The sequence below is a fragment of the Nicotiana tabacum genome, chromosome 14 (genome assembly GCF_000715075.1).
Source record: "Nicotiana tabacum cultivar K326 chromosome 14, ASM71507v2, whole genome shotgun sequence".
Lineage (NCBI taxonomy): Eukaryota > Viridiplantae > Streptophyta > Magnoliopsida > Solanales > Solanaceae > Nicotiana > Nicotiana tabacum.
This window is the reverse complement of record NC_134093.1, coordinates 35065151-35084702: the sequence shown is the minus strand read 5'-3', so window position 1 is coordinate 35084702 and position 19552 is coordinate 35065151. Positions and strand designations below refer to the sequence as shown.

General features: G+C 36.8%; 1 protein-coding gene and 1 long non-coding RNA gene across 4 annotated transcripts; one reads left to right on the top strand and one right to left on the bottom strand.

Moving 5' to 3' along the window:
- The first annotated feature begins 460 nt into the window (after nt 1-460).
- LOC107780612 (uncharacterized) lies at nt 461-3473 on the top strand. Its single transcript, XR_001646865.2, has 2 exons — nt 461-745; nt 3038-3473. It is a non-coding gene; the product is annotated as an uncharacterized LOC107780612 (long non-coding RNA).
- A 4679-nt stretch (nt 3474-8152) lies between these two features.
- Nucleotides 8153-13165, bottom strand: LOC107780613 (F-box/kelch-repeat protein At3g06240-like). 3 transcript variants are annotated; one of them, XM_075229485.1, is made up of 2 exons: nt 11858-13165; nt 8153-8548 (listed from the first exon to the last, which is right to left on the bottom strand). In XM_075229485.1, the coding sequence occupies exon 1, from the start codon at nt 12983-12985 to the stop codon at nt 11888-11890; it is 1098 nt and encodes a 365-aa protein (XP_075085586.1). In that variant the 5' UTR covers nt 12986-13165; the 3' UTR covers nt 8153-8548; nt 11858-11887. The 3 variants fall into 3 exon arrangements, with proteins under 3 accessions (XP_075085586.1, XP_016456657.1, XP_016456656.1); XM_016601171.2 differs by having other exon boundaries at nt 8155-8574; XM_016601170.2 differs by lacking the exon at nt 8153-8548 and adding an exon at nt 10948-10994.
- Between the last annotated feature and the right edge of the window lie 6387 nt (nt 13166-19552).

The window sequence follows — 19552 nt, the reverse complement described above, 5'->3', positions numbered from 1 at the left end:
AAAAAAGTACTTTTGAAAAAAAAATAAAATACTTTTGACCTCTCGAGAAACTTGGCCAAATATGCTATAAGTCTGGCATAAGCAATGCAGTTTGGTTTGCACCGTAAAATAACACTCTGCAATAAGTTGTGCAAAAATTGATGTATTAGTGTATTACATGATTTCACTTGAAATAGTCCTCAAACAAGTATTTTTAATTACACAATATTTCAAATATTGGAAGTGACTATTCACAAATACTGAAACCTTATTTTAGTGAAATAATGGTCTTAAGTAAAAAAATACAACTTTTGGAGTAAATTTATGTCCAAATACAATTTCAACTTTCAAGTACTCTTATTCAATTTGCACTTCAAATTTACATCAAAAGAGAAAATTTGGTGGGTAAAAACTTTTTCTAATTTTCGCAATACTTGAAACAAATTGAAAAAAGCTTTCCCATCCAAACGGTAAATTCCTTATTTTCATTTTTTCCCAATAATTGAAAAACTACGGAAGAAAAATCCTACACTCCTTCAATGGCGATGAGCAAAGCTAAAACCCTACCCGAAGAAATCATATTTGACATACTTTCCCTGCTGCCTGCAAAATTCATAGGCCAATACAGGTGCGTGTCAAAGCAGTGGCGCAATCTTCTCTCAGACCCACAATTCATCAAAGCTCACCACATTATCCATGCCCACAAAAAAGAAGAAAAACTCATTTATATCTCTGTTTCTCATGCTTTTCACACTATCACTTTCAGGTATTATAAAGGCATTTTTACAATTTCTTTGTATAGTATGTTTAATTTTGTCCCCGTATTTGATTCAATAAAAATAAACCCCATAAAGTATCGCAAAGGGTAATTCTTTCTTCATAGAGTTTGTGATGGTAATTCTTCCACCCCGAAGATAGATTTAGTGATTGATTGTATCACTTGAAATGGGAAAAACTTGAAATTGTAACTTGTTTCAATTCAACATCATCAAATGGTGGCTCTTTAAGGAAAACTTATAGTTCAATTTTGAGCACATGTAGTCTTGAAAAGGAATAATTTTAGAAGTTTTGGCTTCTTCGAATCATAAGTTAATCTCACAATGAACTCATGTAAAATTAGTGTTTGCCACTCCTATGGATACCATTTTTAAGCAATACCGACAGTAGAACTATGATTTGGCTGCTCTAAAAAAGGAAACAAATTTAAGCTTTCTACCTCGTTGATTGTATAATTGCAAGATCTATAACTATAAAGACTCTTAAGATAGATATCGGGTGGTATCACTACTTAAGAAGCTAACCACATTGTTGAGAGTGGAGAGACTCTTAAGATAGATATCTACAGTAGCAATACATAGATAAGAGTAACTAACGATGAAAAAAGGCCCTTAAAATGAATAACCTCACAATTTTGCCTCAAGAATCAAGACATATCAATCTCTATATTACTCCTCCCGTTTCAATTTAAGTGAACCTATTCTCGGCTTTCCCGACTTCATCCTTGAATCCGAACATTCATTGGCGATCAAGGCTGCATCTATGATGTTTCTATCACTAAGAAAAGCCATCTGAGAAGGACTGACAAGACTTGGCAGCACATTTTTAAGCCTATTCGCCAAAGTTTTGGAAAGGATCTTATAGAAACTACCTATCAAGCTGATAGGTCTATAATCTTTTAGTTCCTTTGCATCAGTCTTCTTAGGGATAAGAGCTGTATAAGAAGAATTTAAACTTTCAAAATATTCACAATCATGAAAGTGATTAATAGCATTCAACAAATCAACTTTTAGAATCAGCCAACACCTTTTGTTGAAACACATTGAGAACCAATCTGGACCCAGCGATTTGTCACTTTCGCAACTTTTGATGACCCCATGTATCTCCTCTTCCTGGCAAGGTCTGTGAAGCCACTCCTTTTCCTCGCTGGAAATGCATGGAGCATTGACATATTCCCAATGTGTTCTCCAGTTTTCATTCTCTTTGTATAATGCCTCATAAAAACTAAGAATCTCATTTTTTGATGACCTCTTCATTTTCATAAAGTACTCCCCCAACCTCCAGCCTGTCAATATGATTGAATCTACTATGAGAGTTTGCCATCTTGTGGTAAAAGCAGTGTTGTTGTCCCCTTGCTTCAACCAAAGGCACCTAGACTTCTGTCTCCGGGTGATTTCTTCCATTTTGAAAATCTCCTCAAGCTCCATATGAAGGATTGCTTTGGAGTGTAAGAGATCATCCGAGAGTGGTGTTTCTTCAGCTTCTTGATCAATTTCCATGATTTCACTCAGTATAGAAGTTTTCCTATTCTCCAAAAGACAAAAGAGGGCTTGTTCCATTCTTTAAGCTTAAGTTCCAATAACTCGAGCTTCTTTGTCAAAAATATAATCCGGGCTGCCCAAAATATTGAAAGGCATCCACCAATTTCTAACCAATTCTTCAAAATTAGGGTGTTCTAACCACATATTTTGAACTTAAAATAAGAGACATTTCTAGCCCAATGACCACACTCTAGGATAATTGGAGAGTGATCCGAGTCAATACGTGGGAGCGTGGATTGTTTGATTGCACCAATTGCTATCATGCTGCAAAATTAGTCTATGGACAAACGGCCTAAAGAATCTTACCTCCCTGCCCATAAAAGGGAAATGGTTTCATTAATTAAAGAGTAGAATTATTGAGGGCACGTGGTGGTATTTCATGGATTTACGCCATATCAATGGAAAAAACTCACACACCCGGTGTTTCCAATATCAATGAATATATGACATATCCCTTTCATACACATTTTATCACTTAAATGCGGTTAGTTTGTGTATATTCTAATATCAATTTACTGTTAAAATATGTTGCTCGGACTCTCCGAAAATGTTGCCGGGTGTGTGTCGGATTCTCTAAAAGTAGTGTATTTTTGGAGGATTTGACACGGGTATAGCAGCATTTTGGAGAGTCCGTGCAATATAGCTGTCAACTATGGTAAACTCATGCAGTTTGGTTTAAACACCAGGTATGAATAAGTTTCTCTCATAGCAAACTTACACTTTTTCTATGCCTTGCACAGGAATTAATCTACTCTAGGCACAATACAAGTTAAGAGAGATGTATACAAAGCCTTATCAAAATCGAGTTGTACACAAAGGCCTGCATCTCGATATGTTTAATCCCAATAGTGGTTTGTATAATGTGATGAAGTATACAAAGGTAGTAGTTGAGACATGCATTTGTGTTTGGTATATTTTGAAGCCTGCAAAGGCAGTAGTAGCAACGTGTGGAGAAAGGGTCCCTTTTGATCAGACCCTCATACTTGAGATTTGATCGTTCATATCTCAGTTGAGTTTTAATAGATGATCTGAGTAGCGATAAACGCGCATTTAACAGGTTGTTTTACATCAAGTCTTCTCCTCTTGTGAAAGCAGGATTATCCTTTGAATTTCAGTAAACAAATCTTTAGCTTTGCAATGTTTTGTTAGCATATCAAATAATTGTGCTTCCCTGTCTTATTTCTATTTTTGGATGGAAAAATGGTACAGATTGCTTATTTGATAAATATTAGACAATCAACTCTCTTGCAGCCACTTACTGTAACTGCCAGTGTGAGTATGCTAATAGATAGAGAATCTTCTGATCGTATAATAAGTCAAAATAGTTGAGTCTCTTTTTTCTATGAGTTAAAAACAGCCTTGAAGTGTCACGACCCCGATTTCCCCTCCGTAGGATGTCGTGATGACACCTAGTCACTAAGACTAGGCAAACCTAACACTTACTGAATTATATGACAGAATTTAACCAGAAGCAACTATTAAGTATGAAACTGAAATTTCTATTGTAAACCAATACTCCCGAGTGCAATACAATACCCCAAAACCGGTAGTACAAGTCATAAGCTCTGCTGAGTTTACTAAGAAATCTCTAAGTACAACTGTTTCGGAATAGAAATAAACAGTACAAGTACAATATCAGAAGGTGACTCTTAAGCCTGCGAACGCGATGTCAGGTATACCTTGAGTCTCCACGGCAAAGCCCGATCATCTAACTAGTGATCATCCGACTCATAAGTACCTGGATCTGCACAAAAAAATATGTAAAAAGCGTAGCATGAGTATATCACAACGGTACCCAGTAAATATCAAGACTAACCTCAGTGGAGTAGTGACGAAGGACAGTCAAGACACCTACTAGACTTAACAACCTGTACAAGTATGAATGTAAAACTAACAGGGAAACGATGTCAATATAAAGCTAAGCATGGTAAAGATAGCAAAACAATACTCACAATAGAATACTAGAAACATCAGTTAGCAACAGGGAACAAACAGGTAATAATGTCGTAGAGTAAGCTGAACACAGTTTAAATCTGGTGAACCAAGTAAGGAAAACAAGTAACAACTCAATAAGAGCAACCACTTTCACACAAGATTTGTTTAAGAATTTTTCTGAGGTACTTCACCTCATAGTCACAATTCACGGGTCTCAGTTCATGAACCCTAATCACTTGGCATCTTGTGCCTACATTACAATTCATAGCTGCATGGACGACTCACGTGTTGCACGGACAACTCACGTGCCAATACCATTAATACCTCATATCTGCACGGACAACTCACGTGCCATCAATAACAGTGACTCATGACCGCACGGACAACTCACGTGCCTCTCACACAGAAGGCAAGTAAACGAGAGTACATGTAAATGGTCAATAATATCAGGATTCATCTTCTTAACCTGATACGGGTGATTAATTACATGTATGCTTGTGCAAGTGTTCTATCACAACTCAAGTCGACAAGTAAGAGTGAAGACAACGAAAGGCACGTAGGAAACAACACAACACAATGAAAAATGTATAACTCACACAAGGTAGGCACACCACTATACAAATATCATCAATAACAATGTCCTCGGGCCATCACAAGTCATCACACATCATCCCCGACATAGAACACCTTGTCTCGCCACGTGCGCAACAATAAAACAAATGCCTGCCTTGTCTTGCCGCACGCGCATAATGATATTATTTCCACCTGGTCTCGACACATGCGCAAACCCGCATATATAGCCCGCTTTGTCACACCGCATGTGCAAATATCAATAATAACAATAGCACAGACAACTCACGTGCGAACACCCCGACAATCCTTTCAAAATACCACGTGTGCCAAAAAATATAACAACACAATATAATGACTTTCACCACATGTGCCCATATGCACAACATTTCCTCAAACCAATTCCAATACCATAACCACACATAACCCTCGGCTCAACCACACTGAGTACAACAATAACAACAAATATTATCAGAAACATCATACTTAGGGCTCGAAGAAGGATAAAAAGAATTAGGACAGCCATCCCAATGGCCACCTTGACCAGCACATATATTACAAATATTCCACGAAAAGGATTGAGATTGTACGCACAACTCGCTCCCGGGGATATTCTGATAATTTTTTTACTAGTGGGGTCCTCCACAATATGGACAAGGATCATCAAAATAAGAATAAGCATCATTCGAACAATTTACATTCCAAGATGCCATGTGAAAGTAAGTAAAAGAAAACAAAATACTAATTAAATAAGAAAATTAAAAACTTGAACAAAAATAAATTAAAAGCTTAACTTAGATAAACAATCAATAACTAAGTCCCCGGCAACATCGCCAAAAACTTGTTGATTCCCCAGTACACGCAAGTATACGTGGCTGTCAAGTAATAAAGTGACTCGAAAGTCGAATGTCGAACCCACAAAGACTTAGATTAACCGTTAACTAAGCAAACTAAAATCAATTTACTGTTCAAGATGTTCAAGAGTTTAACTTTTTTATTACAACTGCTATTGCAAAATTTAAACATGTAGCCAAGGGAGATATAAATTCCAGGGTTGTGGTCGGTTTATCAATCCTATTGAGTTCATAATTACACCTGTTAATCCAAATTATCTATGATTGCTAGTTGACCTGATCGTTTATATAAATAATATGTTCCCACAATACTATCCGTCAATCCATAATATATCAACCCTATATTCCTATGGTTTTGAATCTATCATGAGCGAATATAATACGGTATTCAACTAAGCAAGACTGTTAGGTATATTCATATTCTAACCGCGAAATCTTTCCCCGAGCCACAGGTTCAGAAACAAGCTCTCTCCAGTTCTACTCTAATCTAAACACGGCTTTCCCAAGCATAGCATAGATAGTAAATAGAACTCAACTACTGGCCAAACAATTAAGCAATTATGCACAGAATTAGAAAAACAACCAAAGACGATAACTCGAATTAACGGTAATATAATCAATAAACTTCAATATTCATGACAACCACAACCCTAGAATGCGGAATTTAGCTCCACATAGCCATGATAGCAAAACAACAAATCATCAAGAAAAAATAAAGATTACTAAATTTGATGGAAGAAAGATGGAATCTGATGAATTCCGGCCTCTATGGTGGCTCTGTGCTCTCCCTCGGTCCAATCTCAGGTCTCCCTCTCTAAAAATGGTGTTTAATGATTATTTATATGTGTAGAGAAAAGACATAAATGAAATAACCAAGTCCAAAACCAAAAAGGAGACAAAATAGACTTAAAACTCAGACCATGCGTCGCCACACGAAACACGCGATGAACCTCGCACTGGACCTCGCGTCGCGAGGCAAAACGCGAGGAGAATTGCTCGCCTCGCCTGCTGCTCTTCGTTTACAATTTTGATTTCTTTGGTTAGTGCTAGTTGCCTAACTTTTCTTCCCATAATTTCTCGTACTTTTCCTTTCTTTTTCAATTTGCAATTCTATGTTATAGCCTTCATGCCCTCGATCCGATGGTCCTCATTCTCCCACTTGGCAAGCTGCTACTGTGAACAACAAAGTAAAGGATGCTTCCAGAAACCTTCGAAAACAATAAGGGATTAGCTCAAGGAGTACTAAAAAAGGTGCTAATGGCAGTGGGACTCCTGCAGGTGATAAGAAGCTTAAAAAATGAAGCCCATTTTTTTTGAAATCCCACTATAGTAATGCCTGGTGACTATTGGTATGTTTAGTCGGGCGGCGGACGTTAGGTCACCTATTTTGAGTTATGGACAGCAGCGGGAAAGGAGTCTATCTATCTGCCTAGCTATCTCGTTGAATCAGTCTTTTTCGCCACATCGCGTATAACGGGAATCGAACCCCCTCCGCACTAAGGGAAATGACTCTCGATTGAGAAAAAACTTGCCACCTTTTTTGTATCCATTTCGCGGATTCTATCTTTCTGGAAGCTACCTCCCCTCTCTCTTTATGCACTTGCCTAGAAGGCTTAGGTGTCCGTGGGTAAGCAACCGCTGCTTATCGATTAATAGAGCCAGCTCCACGTCCGAGCCTTAGAATAGAACAAGACATTTGAATTCTAGCGCACTAGCCTTAGCTAGACTCCTGCTTCAAGTGCTGATTTGAATTTCTTAGTTGAAGGAGTGAGAATAGGCCTAAGGGAATAATCAATCCACAGCTTACTTCGACGTTTTCAATTTTCCATAGAATCTCCGGAGCTTTCCTAGCCACTATACTTTTCTTTTTTTATCTTCTTTGTCCTGATGAACTGCCCAGCTAGGCACGATCGCGTACATGTGCTCACCATAAACCTGCCTTTTTGTTTTCTTCAACTTCGTGGTAATGAAACGTCTTTCTTTTGTTTTTTTCATAATACTAAACTTCAATCATTGTCCAATAATTAAATAATTATGAACCATTCTTGTAATATATAAAATACACATAAAATCTTTAGTTCGCTCACAATTTCATCTCCAAAATAACTACACATAAAATAAACTCAATTAAGCATACATATAATACAATTTAGCATTAAAGCACATAAATGTAAGATAAGTAATGCACTAAAAATATACAATTATAACCAAACATCAACGTAGAAAAAGTATTTTCTTTCATTTCAATAAAACGGGTATTTTCTTTTCATGATGTAGAAAAAGCATTTTCTTTCATTTCAATCTTTTGATGATATAGAAAAAATATTTTCTTTCATTTCAACAAAATGAGTACTTTTTTTACATGTTATAGAAAAAGTACTTTTTTTTTCAACCAAAAAAGAGTAATTTCAACGTTGTTTTTGCGTAAAAAAATAAAGCAACACATTATTTTCTTTGGGTTTGTATGAATTTTTAAAAGAATAATTAAATTCTTGAAAATTAATAAAGTCCTGAAAACAACATTTTTTTTCGTACCAAACACACCCATTGCACTTTTTATCCATGGTTTTGCAATTAGAAGGAAAGATTGAAACTTTGTTTGCAAAAAATATGAATTGCCTCAACTTGAATTGATGATGCTAGTGCAGCTAAACCAGATACAAGCTAGTCCATTTCAACTTTATGCATCTTATGATCTTGATTGATTCGTACCGAGTAACTATTATTACCAAATAACTGAGCTCTTTCTTTATTTTTACTGCCTGAAACCCCACTCATTCAGTCAGGAGTTATAAGACTTCGAACTTCAGTTTTGTTATGATGTGGTGTGCTTGAGCTCGAGCTTCCAGCTGGATGCTGGTAATGATATTCAAGTCTGCACCTTTTTGTGTTCTGCATGTTGGGCGCCATGGTTAATTCTGGTGAAAAGAGGGTATAAAAATCAGAGAAGAAAGGATAAATTCCAACTATTAACATATAAGAGCTAAATCTGCTCTACGAGTTTCTTGGACAAAGAGGAAAAGATACCACTTGCGGAATGAACACTAGCAAACAATATGGCACTGCAAAAAGTAAAGGATTTATTAAGAAACTTCTATACAGTCAAACATCTCTATAACAGCCTCGTTTGTTAAGAATATTTTTGGATGTTATAGCGAAGTACTGTTATAGCGAACATATATTATAACATAACATAAAAATTAACTTTTATAGAGAAGTGTTGTTATATAGGGATGTTGTTATAGAGAGGTTGACTGTAGTAGTATGGAATTAAGCACAAATCCCACAAGAAATAGGGAAGTCAGAAACCTTTTTCCGGAAGTTAAAATCTTCAACTTGAACCGACATGGAACTGAATGCTTTTCCTATTTGAGGACAATAAGGCTAATAAAGATAACTTATAAATTTGTCAAACATGCTATGAACTAGAACTTGTGTCAGTATTTTGATTGCCATAGTTTGACCAGGTACTTTTATTATCACAATTAGGATCATAACCTTTCCTAGCAATGGAGTTTCAATACCCATTAGGTGGTGGAGTTTGGTTAAATCTTGGTCATTAGACCACCAAAACCAAAGCCATTGCAGGAACCTACATGCTGTGACATGTGATGTTTGCGTTAATTTCTATTTTACTCTCCACTAGTGACCAAGGGCGTCTTTTCCAAAGTGAAAGCATAGGTAGAGGCGAAGCTAGGATTTGAATCTTATGGGTTCGGAATTATAATCCTTCTAAGTTACTCGGTTCTAAATTAATAATTTATACTTATTCATTGAATTTCTTAATGCAAATATAAGGTTTGAACAAAAGCTATAGGGTTCGACCGAACCCGCAATCATCACTGTAGCTCCGCCCTTGAGCATAGGTGTCTTGCTATTGGAGTCACGCTTATACGACGTTATCTTTTTTTAGTTAGTTGGTGAAGTTGATACATCTTTTCCTTCAATCTAGCTAACTTCATTTATTTCATGTTCACCTTCGATCGTTCACATAATTAAAATGTTAATCACCAGTCGTGCGGTACAGCCTATGATTACAACAACAACAACATACCCAATATAATCCTACAAGTGGGTCTGGGGAGGATAGTGTATACGCAGACCTTACCTTTACTTTGTGGAGATAGAAATATTGTTTCCGAAGACCCTCGGCTCAAGGACAAAATGAAAAGGAGCAGTAGCAATAAGCAATAACAACATCGTTATATAAACAGCAACGGTATAGTAAAATAACTGAAGCAAAAGAAATAACAGGTAAGAATATAGCTCTACGAACAGGAAAATGAAAAAAAAAACTACAAGACTAATACTAGTGCCATTAGGATGACAAAGGAATACACCCAACTACTTCCTAACCTTCTATTCTAATCATCGACCTCCACACCCTCCTATCTAGGGTCATGTCCTCAATAAGCTGAAGTTTTGTCATGTCCTGCCTAATCACCTCGCCTCAATACTTTTTAGGCCTACCTCTACCTCTCCTCATGCTCACCACAACCAATCTCTCACAACTCCTCACGGGGGCATCAGTGGCTCTCCTTCTCACATGCTCGTACCATCTTAACCTCACTTCATCCATTTTGTCATCCACTAGGGCCACGCTTACCTTATCCCGAATAACTTCATTCCTAATCTTATCCCTCCTGAAATGCCCGCACATCCACCTCGGCATCCTCATCTCGACTACTTTCATCTTTTGGATATGAGAGTTCTTAAATGGCCCATATAACATAGTCGGTTTAATCACCACTTTGTAAAACTTATCTTTAAGTCTATGCGGCACATTCTTATCACACAAAACACCAAGCCTCCGTACACAGCTTAGAGTAGATTAATTCATGTGCAAGGCACAGAACAAGTATCAGTTTGCAACGAGAGAAACTTATCCACACATGGTGTTTAAACCAAACCATGTGAATTTACCGCAGTTGAGAATAACTTGAGATGAGAATACACACAAATTAACTATAGTTAAGAGATAAATGTGTATAAAACACATATCTCGTACATTCATTGATATAGTGGAAACACCGGGTGTGCGAGTTTTCTCTGCTTGCTATTATTTAAATCCATGAAATACCACCATGTATCCTCAAAAATCCAACTCTTTAATTGATGAAACCATTTCTCTTGTATGGGCGGGGTGGGGGCGGGGAGGAGAAAGGTGCGGGAGATTCTTTAGGCTGTTCACGCAGACTGTATTTTGTAACATGATAGTACAACAACAAACCCAGTATAATCCCACATAGTGGGGTTATACGAGACTAGTGTGTATGCAGCCTTACCCCTACCTTGTGGAGATAGAGAGGTTATTTCCAATGTAACGTGATAGTAGCTTCTGGAAAAAAGAAAATAAAAAGAATAAATACGAAAACCATTCCTTAGAAGGCAGTGGAGCTGGCTAAAAGTGAATTCTCATAATGCTGCTGAATTAGTTAACAAAATCACAAGCAGAGTTTTCCAAGGTAAAGAAAACACAGCAGCTATTGAAAAAATTACTGGAAAAAGATGACAATTATCTACAAGCCATTCTATTGTAGTAAATAAATCATAAACAGAAATTAACAAGCTTCTTCATAAAATAGCTTCTTTGAACCTTTGTCATCTTAATTAGGATAGAAATAGGATGAACCACTAACCCGATATATATCTTTACGGTCTTTGTAGTGATTGATCTTGACAATTATACATTCAAAGAGGCATACAACATAAAATGAATTCTGTTTTTAAAGCAGCTAGATAACAGTTTTAAAGTCAAATTGCTTAAAAAAAGTACGCACAGAAGTGGCCAAGACTAATTTTTACCTGAGTTTATTGAGACCAGTGTCATGATTCAGAGAAGAGTAAAAACATCTAAATCTATTTCTTTTCAAGATTGTGTGTGCTCAAAATTGAACTATTCTTTTCTTTAAGACATTGTGTGTGCTCAAAATTGAACTATTCTTTTCTTTAAGACGCCACCATTCTATAATGCTGAATTAATTCAATCTACAAATCCAGGTTCTTTCCTTCATTTAATACAGTTAACTTTTCTTTGGGATCGAAGAATTACCATCAAAACATACTTCAAGGACAAAAGAACTACCATTCATAAAACTCTAAGGGTTCATTTTATTGGATCAAATATGAGGACCAAATAAAAAATATTATACAAAATACACTAAAAATGACTAAAAAATCATGAAAAAAATGATGATATACCTGAGTACAACATCATCGCAGAATATTGCATCAAGCAATACCGTAACCATCAGTATCCTTGCCTAACATAGGAGATACAAGAGACTCCATGAAAGATCTAGTTCTTTCAAACTTAGCAGTTATTCCACCAACCTTCATATCCCTCCACAGATCCTCTTTCATGTTGTAGACAATCAACTTCTCTCTATCGACATTCAATACAACATCATCATCACTAATTGAACAAAATGGCACCAAACCATGCACTAAATCCAGTCCAGCAATCCTACGTTTGGTCCAAGACTCCTCAACCCCATATTTTTTCATCATCCAAAACTCAATTTTGTTTTCTTCTGTATCATTCAACAACATACAAAGACACCCTCTAAAAGCCACAAGATCACAAAGCACAAAATTATTGTCATCGAGTGCATTAGGTACTGGCAGCTCCAAGAATGTCTCATCATTTAAATCAAAAGCAACAATTACAGAGGAATAATAAGGAGATTTCCTAGCCAACCAATGCAAAGCCCCATTTACTAAAACCCCAGAACCGCCAATAGGAACTCCATGATCAACAGGTAGCTTCCCATGCCTCCTCCATAGACCCATTCTAACAGAGTAGACATCAACAAAAATATTGTCTAAATCCCGTTTATATCGAGAAAGCGTAACCACCTTATAGTCATCACTAGCAAAATCATACCCTAGACCACACATGCTAAAGATACCAGGCACAGGAAGAGCCAAATGAAAGTTTGGAATTCTATGGTACTTTAAGGTTGTGGGGTTGATTAAATATTTAATATTTTCCGCATTCTCCACCAAGACCAAGCCATTAGATGAGCCAACAACTTTTACCCAGTTGTGTGAGAGCTGCGGAAAATTAAGGTTTCTTGAAATGGCATTATGGGGGTTTTGGTTAAACGTGATAGTGTGAAGAGCGGCAGAACTAGATACGAAAATGAGTTTCGCATCTTCTTTATGGGAATGGATGGTGTGGTGAAATTTGATGAATTGTGGGTCTGAGAGAAAATTGAGCCACTGTTTTGACACGCATCTGAACTGGCCTATGGCTTTTGCAGGCAGCCGGGAGAGTATATCAATGATGATTTCTTGGGGTAGGTATTCAGCTTTGCTCATCGCCATGGTTGAATTTGGAAACTATGGAGTCTCTGCGTATGTCTGTCTGACTAGGGCATAAAATAGGGGTCGCAAAATTAGCATGACCGTTAATAGCATTTTGTGAAAACTAGAAAAAGTTTTAATATTTCCTTTCAATTTGTTTAGTTGGAGTTTGGATAATATATGATTGAACTTTGGAGAAAAAAAAAGTACTCATATTTGAAGCAAGTTATATTTATTCATAAACTTATGATCTATCTATATATATATATTTATAAATTGAGGGGTATTGGCAAGTGATGTGGCATGTTTCATTGGCCACGATTTGATTTTATCTTTTATCTCCTTTTTCCTACATTTCTTTTCCCTCTTTATTTTTTTCCGTAATTAAATCACATTTATGTTATTTCAACAGTTGGATCATTTTTTGAACGGTTGCCTTATTAATTTTTAAATAACTACACCTTAACGGTTTCTTCTTCCGTTATACAGTATATATTATGCAGATCGTTATGATTTATATATGTGCCTATCCGTTACTCCTTCCAGAATAATAGAGAGGCGAGCTCGAAGCTATTGCTTTGCCAAAGTCTTTCCAAATTTTTTAACTTGATTCGTAATGAACAAAAATTTATGCTGATGCTATTTTTATAATTTTGTTTATTGTTGGCTTGCCGCAATTTGGCTATATTCCTAGAATATGTAGTTCTAACACAAAGGAGTTTTTGACTCGAGCAATCTGATTTTCTTATCCAGGTTGTGACAAGCACTTTTTATCTCTCCGGTTATGTATTCCTGGGAAGTAGCGTTTGACATAACATATACATTAAACATAATCTCTAATAAAAGTATTTACTTACAATAGTTAAATTATGAGCATTATTTGAATAGGAAGAGAAGGCGAAATGGCTACATTACATAGTTTTTCCCCGTACATTAAATGTCAATGACTTTTCCCCAGTAGAGAAATATATTACTTGAGTATCTTTGTCATTACAAAATTCTCGTGGCCTATATCACTAGTTTAACATATTTAAAATTTTGTGAGTGAAAATCTTTATTTTACTTCAAATACGCTTCAAAAATTTTAAATATTTGATAATAACTTCATAGGGAAGATTGCAAATAGTGAAGATGGTCAAACCTTAACTTGTAAACAAATGCAGACCTAGAGTTTTAAATTTATGGATTTTGAAGTTGAACTATAGGAAAGGCAACTTATTGAATTCTAGATAAATTATTTATATATACATATTAAGTGAATTTTTTAATACAAATACATGATTCGGGTCAAAACTACTGAACTGTGATCAGAACGGTAGAAAAATAATTATTTTTTCATCAAAACCAAGCGTGTGTTAAAGCATTCACGTTTCCCATATATAAATCACAAAAGATGAAAAGGGCGTTGGGAATTCATTTGATCAGTTCTCAAAGTGGCTTCCACTTGTCTCGGCAATGCAAAATCCTCTGTGATCTGTGAAGAATACCTTTCTCTCGGGCTTGTCCCTCAGTTTATCCATTATCCCTGAGCTGCCATTGAAGCTCTTGGGCTGTGTTGTAACTTCAGATGCCAGCATGATCAAATGGAGTTACTCTCGAGCCACCTCAGAGAATCCATTCTTAAGGTGAAGAGATCAAAGGTAGTGTCTGAAATACCTGCTTATCGTGTTTTGTTGTATAATTTATATAATATAAGTAGGAAAGCATAACAATCTTAAGTTCTGATGAGATGGGGTTTGGCAAAATCTTGGTCATTCACCCCCAAACTAAAACCAAAACCATGGCAGGAAGCAGCATGCTGCGATAGGTGACGCTTCTCTTGATTTCGATTTTATTTTGCATTAGTTAGCTAGTTCAGGTCATTAGAATGATGGCCCGTCTAAGATTGGAGGTTGCAATGGCATGTAGCTTGTTACGGTCAGGATTCAGACTCATTTGCCTGAGAAATGCTTGGATAGAAATAAGCTAGTTCGGCATGCACTTCATGTAACGACCCGACCGATAGTTTTAAAAATTAGCGTCCTGTTCGGTGGTTTAAAGTCTCGAGTAGCCTCGTGTTATATATTATGACTTGCGAGTGTGGTTGAGTTCGGTTCTCGGATGATTCAGGATTGATTCGGAAGGATGATCCTTGTTTTAGAAGGTTCAGTGGTAAGAGTTGACCATAGTTTGACTTTTGTGTAGACGACTCCGAAATGGTGTTATGATAATTTCAATAGCTCTGTATAGTGATTTTGGACTTACGCGTATGCCCGGATTTGGATTTGGAGGTCCGTAGGTTGATTTGATACATTTTGGCAAAAATTGAAAAAGTTTAAGTTTTGGAAGGTTGAGAGGTTTCACCGGGAGTTGACTTTGCCGATATCAGGTTCGGATTTCGATTCTGAGAGTTGGCTTGTGTCATTTATGACTTGTGTGCAAAATTTGATGTCAATCGGAATTGGTTTGATAGGTTTCGGCATTGATTGTAGAAGTTGGAAATCCATTAGTGCATTAGGCTTGAATTGGGGAGCGATTCGTGTTTGTGATATTGTTTGATGTGATTTGAGGCCTCGATTAAGTTTGTATGATGTTTTAGGATGTGTTGGTATGTTTGGATGGGGTCACGGGTGGGCCTCGGGTAAGATTCAGATTGATTACAGATTGAGTTGAGCCTTGTTGAGCTGCAAATTTTTCGAGTGTCTAGTTTCCTTATACGCGTTCGCGAGAGAGGTCTCGCGTTCGTGAAGAGTATATGGGAGGCAGGTGAAGATTGTTCTTCGTGTTAGTGAAGAAGGCCTCGCGTTCGCGAAGGTCTAGGAAAATTGTGCATCGCGATCGCGAGATAGAGCTCACGTCGCGTAGAAAGATGAGGCCGGCTTGGGCACCAGGCCTTAAGTTTTGTTCGCGGTCAGGGTGACGCGTTCACGTAGGAAAAGCTCCGTGAAGCATCGCGTTCGCGAGGGAGCCTTTGCGTTCGCGTAAGAGGATTTTTGGGCGGTTGAGTTGTGTGCTTCGCGAAGGGCAGCATATATTAATTTCATAATCGAGCGTTTGAAACTATTTTTCATATTTTGAGCTAGAAACCTCGGATTTGGGCGATTCTTGAAGGGGTTTTCAAGGTGTTAATTGGGTAATTGATTTTAACTCGGTTTTGGTTGTTATACATGAATCTATCATTATTTTTACCATTTAACTAGTGATTTAAGTTAGAAATTTGAGAAAAATTGTGAAAACTTCTTAGACTAAATTTTGGAGATTTGAAAGTCAATTTGAAGTCGGATTTGATTAATTCTTGTATGGTTGGACTCGTTATCGAATGAGTGTTCGAATTTTGTAATTTTGATCGGGTTCCGAGATGCGGGCCCGAGTTGACTTTTTGAGTTGACTTTTTTATTTCTCTTTCAAGATCGAAGGTTTATTATCTGGAATTGTTTCCTATGATTTTTATTTATGATATTAAGTTATTTTGGCTAGATTTGAGCCGTCCGGAGATTTTTTCACATGAGAAGGTCATTTTAGAATATCGGTCTACTTTCTTTGAGGTAAGTATCTTGCCTAACTTTGTGGGGGGAACTACCCCTTAGAATTTGAGTCGTTAGTGCTATTTGTGTCATGTGAAGGCCGTGTACGCGAGGTGACGAGTACGTACTCGGGCTTAATTGTGGAAATTTGACCGTGTTAGACTCTTAGGTTCTTATGCTCATTAAAAATGAAGTTGTCTTATCATGTTAATTTCTCCATTTGCTAAATTCAATCTTACGTGTCTTAATTGGAGTTGATTGATTCACGTTCTACCTTGTTGCCAAATAAACTCTTATGTGCCTTAATTGATGTTGTTGCCTCTTTTATTGCCATGCTGTCTCTTTCCGTAATTGCTCAACCTTAGTTGAAGTTTTTGTTATTCCTTCCATTATTGACTTATCCGTATTTGGAATCATTGTTATCTGTTATCTCTCTTATCGTCGAGTTGTGCTTATTTGGAAACATTGTTACATGTCACCCCTTCAATTGTTGAGTTACTCTTATTGGATATCGTCGTTACACATTATCTCTCCCCTTGTTGAGTTGTTCTTGTATGAAACCATTATTATTTGTCGTGCCTTTCATTGTGAGCTCATTCTTCCGTTTCTTTGTGTTCTGTAATTCTGGTGTTGGATTTACTTGTCGTACTCTCGTGTAGGAACAAAGTGGAGAATGTGGAGTATGATGCTCATATAATGGATATGATGAGGCAAATAATGGAGCAAACTCAATTTTTAAGGGAGCAAACTCATGAACGTCGAAAAGAGATGGAAAATCTCAAGGCAATAAATAAGAGAATGAAGGCCAAAATAGAAAAATGGGTTGAAACATTCGATGATCAACAAGTTGCAGCCTTAGTTGATAGTCAGGAAGAGCTTCAAATTCGAGAAGAGTGAGTTCCAATAAGAGAAAAATTTCAAAGAAGAGGAGATTTTGAGCCAAACTTGGCTAATGGAACAAGCTAAGCGATTTGAAATGTATGAAGCTCAACATGAGAAAATTACAGATGAGATAAGAGACTTAATAGAAGGGAGAGCTGAACTGGGACAAGAGATCAAAAAATTTGGTACTGCTATTCACGACTTGGGAGCTCAATTGATTGCAAAGGTTGATGCGTCTAACGCCCAACAAAATAGTTCTGAATTGTGTGAAACTGAAAAAGAGATTATACGCCAAATTGAGGAGCTAAAAGCGGAGAGTCAATCATTCGACCGTACTTTTATTAATGATGTCCATGTTGAGGGAAGCACTCTAGAGTCATGTGAGGAAGTAGATAATATTATATGTGAAGACTCTAGTCTGTGTACATATGAGGATGTAAAGAGTGATGAAATTCTAGATTTGGGGCGTACTGGTCCTCATTCCATACATTTTTCAACATTGTGTTTGGATGATGACATGGAAATCGAGTCATCTGAGCCTTTGGAGGAGCCAATGGACGAGGAACGGGGTGCCTATGTTCTTGAATGTGTTGTGCCAAAAAGCAAAAATTATATTCCTCATCTAAAGGTCAAGAAGTGTAGAGCGAAAATTTTATTGCTTGGCCTGGTTTTCTTTATAGCCCCACCGAAAGAGCATAGCCACAGACTGGATGCCCAGTTAGGGGTACAATTCATAAGTTCGAGATGGAGACAAAAAATGCTTCAAGTCATGCCGCGACGTTAAATCAGGCGCTTGTTGGGAGGAAACCCATCTTTACTGCTTTCTTTTATTTTTTATTTTTATCTTATTATTGTTGTAGTGTCTGTTTTTATTTTGTAGGATTATAAGCATATGAGGAAAAGCCATTGAAAGAGTGCAAAAGTGAGCTAGATGGTGAGAACTAAGTGTGGGGTGACTACACAAAGGACCATGCCTGGGGGAAGTCTGAGTACCCGTGAGCCGCTATTACTTCGGCCTTTGGCCTTTCAGGGAGTTTCTTGTCCACCTTCATTATTGTTTTACTTTATTTGTGCATTGGGGACACTGCACTCTTTAAAGTATAGGGTGGGAGAATTCTCTAAATAATTAGTAGTAGGATGTTAGAAAAATGTTAACTTTTTATTTTTATTTACGCAGTGGTGTAGTATTTTAGTAGCTTAATTTAATTTTTTTAAAATCAAAAAAAAGGTAGAAAAATTGGACTATTCCCGACGATAGATCTCCTAGACAATTTTCTAGAGGGAGTTAAGTATAAAGAAAAAGGACAAAAAGATTTTCTTTGTATATAGTGTAGTAATTCCCCTTTGGATTTTTTTTGTGCCTCGGTTCTTTTTCATGGGATGTAGTTTGAACCGGGTAGTAGTTTTTTCTTTTATTTTTAATTTTTTTAGGGTAGGACTTAGGAAAAAATGGAGGAAGAAAGATGAGATTTCTAGGCGCCCTTGACTTGTTTAATAGTAGCATATTTAGTCTTTGGCATGTGTACTATCTTCCCTATGTGCTAAAATTACTTATGTTGCCTTGGTTATTTGGATAACATGTTTTGTGATGCCTATGTCTCATTTTCTTGACTTATGTTCACTTTGTGCTTAATGCTTAACATCTCGTGGCTCCGTGAATATTTGCATTAGTTTGAGAGTTGGAATGAAACCGTCCTTAGTAAGTCATGTGCCATGTGCGGTGAGATTTTTGTATAGTCCATGTTATTGTGCTTGTGTCTAGAACTTGCCCGGTAGGTGAGTCGAAGCGAAATTTTAGGTGATACTCGGTTTGAAAAATGATTTTAGGCTATCTTTGTTCTTTTTGAGTTTAATGTTTATCACAAATAAAATATATTTCTAGTTAACCATTGAGCTTATAGACTTTTATTTGGCACCCACATTACAAGCCTAAACCTCTTTTGTTCTAAATTGACATTGTTTGAATTTGTTTTACCTCTTAAAGCACTTTAATTGTGAGACGAGCGCTAAAAGGAGTAAGAAATGACTAAGTGTGGGGTGGCTTTTGAGTGGAACCAGTGAATGAAAGAAAGGTGCACTTGTTTTGTAAGAGAATACACCACTAGTGAAAATTGCAAAAGAGAAAAAGAAAAAAAAATTTTAGATGAATAAATTGATATTTTGTTCTTGCTAGTGGGAATGAATTAAAATAGTGCTTAAAGAA

Bases quoted from the DNA above. Each gene is read 5' to 3' on its own strand.
- LOC107780613 (XM_075229485.1), bottom strand. From the start codon at position 12,985: ATGGCGATGAGCAAAGCTGAATACCTACCCCAAGAAATCATCATTGAT.